Genomic DNA, 6488 nt, shown 5'->3' with positions numbered 1-6488 from the left:
ATCCCGCATCAACACCTCTCTTTATGGCAACATTTAAAGCCAAATTGTTGTTTTTGGTTAGAAGAACCTCAACAATGTACAGTATTAAATTAAATTACTCTGTTTTTGATATATATATATATCTAAATTTGTAAAACATAAAAGCCAGTTGAGTTGCATGTCATGAACTGTTGTAAATAATGTTAAAATTGTCGATTGACAGGTCACTAGCTTTGGCTATGACGACTTTGACAACGGTCGGTCAGTATTACATGTACCATTTCCTCTTTAAATTCCTACCTAATGTTCATTTAATTTGAGAGTATTAATTGACACTTGAGAATTGAACTCTGTGTGTGTGCGTGTGTGTATAAAATTATCATTTTATGCTCTCTATAATGCATTTTCTATATATTTTACTGCAGTTTCGTTAATGGGTGATATCTTGTTCTCGTACATAAGAAATCTTTTACAAACCAACCTGAGTGGTCTGTGAGATCCCACTAGCAAAATCAGTACTAATTCTGATGGGGAAGGCTTGGCTTGCAGGGGCTTCAAGCACAGTAGTTCTTGATGCATCAATTAACAATATCACAGATAATGCATCCACATATTTTTTATCTTCTAGTTCTTTATTTACATTATTTGTTTACTTCATTAAAGTGATTGCTTACTTTATTAAAGAGAGAATGCTAGTAAAAAAATAATTAATATATATATATATATAATTCTTTAATGAGGCATTCTCATTTTGTTATTTTGTTAAAAAAGAGGATGTCACTAACAGATAAAAATAGTCGCCAATATATAGATATCTGTATTTTTTATATTTTACTAATATCCTTACTTTAGCAAAGTGAAGATGTTCTCATTAGAGAAAAACTATATATAAGCCTCAAATTAAATGAATATATATTAGCTAGAATTTTATTAAGGAGAAGTAGCTCACTTATTATTATCAAACTCATAGCGAAAGCTTTGCAAATTAATAGAACAAATTAATAAGCTTCCTAGAGCTTTGTAGGCTATTGGCTATGAGTTTGACAATGATACGTAAACCATTTATCCTTAATTTCTAGCTAATATATGTTTATAATTTGAAACTTAAACTACATACACACACAATCATTCTCAGGTGTTGGTGCCCTCGTTTTTTTTTTCTTTATGCGAACATGCTATTAACCATGCGGTTTAATAGTTAATTAAAATAACTCTATTAAATCTCATGATTTAATAGTGGATTGGAAATTAACTTCGTTAAATCGCAAGATTTATTAGCATGTCCGCATAAAAAAAATGAGGATGCGCACACTAGAGGAGAACTGATATGCATATACATATATGCGTATATGTGTGTGTATTGTGAATTTTGATGATTTGTTAATCTCACCTTACACTTATACAATGAAAGACTTATAATTTTATCATCTTTATCAAATTTATTATTTAAAAATTATATTTACCATGCACTATCGAATTTTTCTTAATAATTATATAAAAGTCATATGAATGAAGTTCTTAGATAGCTTGGATTGGAGGACTGCTTTGATGGAATTGTGAATTTTGAGGGTCTAAATCCAAGCATCAAAACCTGTTATAGGCAAAAGAGTAAAATAACCAAACTCCCTCTAATAAGTGCCTAATTATAGGCAAAAGAGTTTGATTATTTTAATTATTGTTTTTTCAGACTCGATGTTCGCTATTTTGAAAGCTATAATTCAAATCCAGCATCATATGCTTTGGAAATAATTGGGCTTTTTGGACAAACTGAACAATTCAATGACTGATGATTTTAACTGCTGAATCAAAATCCGCCTTATATTTTGGGATGGGACATATTTAAGGGACCGGGCCAGGGCGGCCCACGGTCTAAGCGAGGGCTCACTTTTTTAAGTGCGTAAATTCAACAAATTAATTATTTTTTTTTCAAAGAATGAAAAATGAGAATATACACACATTCATCGGGAAAGCGTACCATATCAATTTCCTACTTTTTAGAAAAGCAACATATACTAGGTAAATTCGACAATTTCAAATATAATTAGAGCAAATAACAAAATAATAACAGAAAAGACTAAAAAATATTCACAATTTTGTTTTTAAAATTATAGAATTTTCTATAATCTATGTCCTCGAGTAGTGATAGCAATGAGGCAGATATGAGTTGGATCTACTGTACTCTAGATCCAGATCCATAATAAAAATCAAAATCCTTATCTGCTCCAGATTTGTCATGAATTCATATTTTTCGCTCCATATCTAGATCCAAAAAATAAATAAATATCTATATCTACCCTAAAAAAAAATAATAATAATTCAAATCTACTTTAGATCCGTTATGAATTTTAAAATTCAGCAATAAAAAAGTAATAATTTTTTAGAATGAAAATTGAAGGCCAAAATGTATTAATAACAAATAAATTATATAGTTTTTCTCAAAAATATAACAAATATTGTAACTTATACTTTTACACCAAAACAACCAATAAGAGAGATAATAAAATATATTTCAAAAGTAATTATAGGATCAATCTAATATTTTATTGTTTCCTTCATCATTTTAATATCCATGACACACCCACATTCATTCCTACAACATTAGATAATGACATATAAATTAAATATGATTTATATTCAATGCATTATTATTTTTATTATGGCCATATTTGACTAAATATATGAATAATTATATTCCTTAAAAATTATTTGGCCAATATAATAAAATAAATTGTCATGTTGTATTACTTGGCTTGCAATTTAAATATTATATGTACATGCTTTGGGACTGACTAATCTTTAAATTTACAAAACTAACCTTTAAGTTTTAAGAGTTTAAATGTATGGTAAATACCATTAATATGCTATGAATAAAATTTATTATATTATAATTCTACAATTGTTAAAAAACTTTTAAAATAAAATAAAATTAAAAGATGGGTGGATATGGATATGGATTTAGATATTACGATCGATCCAGACCTACTCCAAATCCGTTTTAGATCCACACATCGATATTCAAATTCGATCTAAATCTATTTTAAACCAACCCAAATCCAATCGGATTATATTTGGATCACGTGGATCTTAAGTAAGATCCAATCTATTACCATCCCTATTCTCAAGGTGGGTGTCTTTGAGTTGTACATGAGCATATAAATACCAAATTCTCAAATATTCATCCATTAAAATATTTTTATTTTTATTATTTAATCATCAAAGACAAAAAAGGAGATAAAGACTCATTCTCAAATCTCACATTTTCTTAGCATTTTTACAGCCAAAATCTCTCTTTATTTTCTCTTCCCCCCCCTCCCCACCCCCCCCCAAAAAAAAAAAAAACCAAAAAGCCTATAAATAGGTCCACCAAACCAAACGTCCAATTTCTTTCGTTTTTACCCAAAAAAAAAAATAATAATAATAGTAAAAATAATGGGTAATTCTGGAAGCCACAGGCGCCACCACAGCAACATCCCACCGCCGACACCGCCGCCGACGACCAGACAAACACAAAGCCAATACGTGTTCGCCGCTGCTACGCCATACCCGTCTCAATACCCGAACCAATACTACCCTCTTTACCCTGGATACTACCCTCCGCCTGTGCCCGTCCACGGGGCCTACGGTTACCATCACATGCCGAGCGGGCATTACCCGGCGCACCCTCCGCCTCCCCCGCCTCCGCCGCAGTATATGGAGCACCAGAAGGCGGTGACGATTAGAAATGATGTGAATGTGAAAAAAGAGACGCTTAGGGTTGAGCCTGACGAGGAGAATCCTGGGCAGTTTCTTGTTGCTTTCACTTTTGATGCCGCGGCGCCTGGAAGGTGAAATTTTTATTAATTTTATTTGGAGTTCTAATTATTATTATTATTATTTTTGGTTTATGTGTTTGGTTTTGAAAATTTGACGATTTGTTATGATTCTTAGATGTGGTTTTTTTTTTTTTTTATGGGTTTCATTTTTGTAAAAGAAAATGCAAATGATTTTTAGCTATCAAGAATACTAATTATAGGAGAGAAATTTTTATGTGTTTGAGGGTGTTCATGTGGAAAATGGGAGTGTTTATTCATTTTTTTTTTAATTTCTTATATTGATGCTGAATTTAATTTGGAATGGTGTTGATTTCTTGGTTTTTTTGGGCATCTGAAAAACATTAATTCTTCCTTTAGCTGAATAACATGTTGGATTTTGAGTGATGCTTGAGGATTTTATCCTTTGGTTGCTTGAAGTTTTGTTGACAAGCATCGTTAACATTTGAGTTAAAAAATGTGGTTTATGACCTGGTTGCAAAGTAAACATTTGGTGCTACTGATGTTCAAATAATATAATACTGGTGGACTCCCCAGTTATTGTCATGAGTGTTATCTAGAGAGAAGCCACCTTCATCAAGGTCTGCATATTGTTGACAAAGTTACTAATCATTGAAATTATGAACCTGGTTAATTATCATAGTAATATTGTCTTGCTTTTAGCTGTATACTACTTTATAGACATTCTTATGTTTATGGTTCATTTGTTTTAGGGATGATATGAATCACATTTTGCATGTGTCAACAAATATTCTTCTTTTCTTAGTGGTTTATTGTTCTTTTTCCTTTTTTCCTGCAGTATTACTGTCGCATTTTTCGGTAAAGAAGATGTAGACTGTACTGTAATTGCAACCAAAGAAGAACTGCTTAAACCAGTCACCATAACCTTCCAACAAGGTCTTGGCCAGAAGTTTAGACAACCTTGTGGAACAGGGATTGACTTGTCAATGTTTGATGAGATAGCGTTAACTAAGGTGAATGCTGAAATTTATCCTATAATTGTGAGGGCTGAGGCACGCCCGGCAGATTCCAGCGAAGCAGAAGCAAATCCAACCGGGAATTCTCAAATTACTATGGCAGTGTTTGAAAAGAAAGAGGAAGGTGGCTTCCATGTACAGGTAATTAAGCAGATCTTGTGGGTGAACAGAGTGAGGTATGAGCTTCAGGAAATTTACGGAATTGGGAGTACAGTTGCTGGTGATGAGACTGATTCTGGAAAAGAATGTGTCATCTGCTTGTCGGAACCACGGGACACAACGGTTCTCCCATGCCGACACATGGTATGTTCAGAGTATTACTCAATTCTCTTCCCTATCTGTGTCTTTTATATATATATTTTTCTTTTGGTGCAATGAAAGAAGGCAGTGGAGAGGTATCTCTCTAATTTTCACCCAGATCTGAAGGGAGGACTAACAACATAGCCGTCAGTGTTTTATCCATCTCGAGTCAAATTTTTTATTAGCAATTAATGGCAGCAGTTTAGAAGAATAGCAAGTCATCTGATAACATAAATACTTGTGTATATGCACACCATCCGCTATTAATAACTTTTAGTTGAGATCAGATGCAGATTGTAAGAAACAGTAGTGCATGTCTGGTAGGCCTTTGACGTTTCTTCTCTACACGGATTAGGTGTATCCACATCGTATTTGTTGCTATATGTGGCTTTTCAATCTGCTTTAGGTAGGCTTTTGATACTTCTGATATACAAATTTTTCCTTGTCATATAACCTAGTCATCGGCTTTAGAAAAGGACAGTTGGGAATGTTCCAAAATTTTGGTTTAGAATAAAGTGTTCATCTCCACTAGACTTCACCATAGCCAGTGTTGAAGGTTGTTCTCTGAACTGAAAAGTGGGAGCTCAGTTGCATGTTGTAGGTTGTGGCTCTATTCTTAAGCCCATGGTTGGATGCTGTAGGTTGTAAATGTTTCAGCCAACTCCCCTTAAATGCACTGGAAAGGTTCAACAACAGTACAAGTAATATTTTACTCGTTTTCTACTTTGTTGTTTGCCCACTCCACCCACTTAGGGAAGCATCATGTGTTGTTTTCAGCTCCCATTTAAAAATTTGCTTGAAGAAGTATTTCTATATATATATATATTCCATGGAGGAAGGATGAATTGTTGAAGAACAGTAAAAGACCAATTTACAAGGTTTTGGGCCCATGTTGGGGTGTGTATTGGGTTGGCTATCTGGATATGTTGACGATCTTACGTCCTTCGTTCTGTCTATGCAGTGCATGTGCAGTGAATGTGCGAAGGTTTTGCAGTTCCAGACAAACCGGTGTCCAATTTGCAGGCAACCGGTTGAGAGGCTGCTGGAAATTAAGGTGAATAATGCAGCTGATGATTGAGGACGGTCTCTGCTCCCAAATGATTGGCTTTTGTACTCGAAAAAAGAAGGGAAGAAAAAATTGTTGGGCCAATGACTTCTCATGTATATATGGTTTCGTGCTGTTCTATGAGTTACATATAGAAATTCTTTTGATTTTTTTTTTGGGTTTGGTACCTTGGTTCAAAGCATTATCTAATTACTGTTGTGTAAGCCTGTCGAGGAATCCTTAATATATGTATTAAACGAAAGACATCATTGCTAGTTAACAACAACATATAATCTCAACAGATTATGGCCGTGGTTGTTTTCGCTCACACAATTTTTTTCTTACGTTTCAACCTTACGCATTCTATTATAGCGTAAA

The 6488-nt window shown here is 33.5% G+C and overlaps 1 protein-coding gene across 1 annotated transcript; it reads left to right on the top strand.

Annotated features, from left to right (window-relative positions):
• Positions 1 to 3353: 3353 nt before the first annotated feature.
• On the top strand, positions 3354 to 6443 carry LOC102607291 (probable E3 ubiquitin-protein ligase LOG2). Its single transcript, XM_006488050.4, has 3 exons — positions 3354 to 3803; positions 4588 to 5068; positions 6027 to 6443. Exons 1-3 carry the CDS (start codon positions 3409 to 3411, stop codon positions 6141 to 6143), a joined length of 993 nt encoding a protein of 330 aa, XP_006488113.1. The 5' UTR covers positions 3354 to 3408; the 3' UTR covers positions 6144 to 6443.
• The last annotated feature ends 45 nt before the right edge of the window (positions 6444 to 6488 follow it).

The sequence above is a fragment of the Citrus sinensis genome, chromosome 8 (genome assembly GCF_022201045.2).
Source record: "Citrus sinensis cultivar Valencia sweet orange chromosome 8, DVS_A1.0, whole genome shotgun sequence".
Taxonomy (NCBI): Eukaryota; Viridiplantae; Streptophyta; class Magnoliopsida; order Sapindales; family Rutaceae; genus Citrus; species Citrus sinensis.
Note: the sequence above shows the minus strand (reverse complement) of the source record. Positions and strands in the feature narration are given on the sequence as shown.

Bases quoted from the DNA above. Each gene is read 5' to 3' on its own strand.
- LOC102607291 (XM_006488050.4), top strand. From the start codon at position 3,409: ATGGGTAATTCTGGAAGCCACAGGCGCCACCACAGCAACATCCCACCG. The intron at 3,804-4,587 runs GTGAAATTTTTA...TTTTTCCTGCAG, and splicing joins GATGCCGCGGCGCCTGGAAG to TATTACTGTCGCATTTTTCG. The intron at 5,069-6,026 runs GTATGTTCAGAG...CTGTCTATGCAG, and splicing joins TTCTCCCATGCCGACACATG to TGCATGTGCAGTGAATGTGC.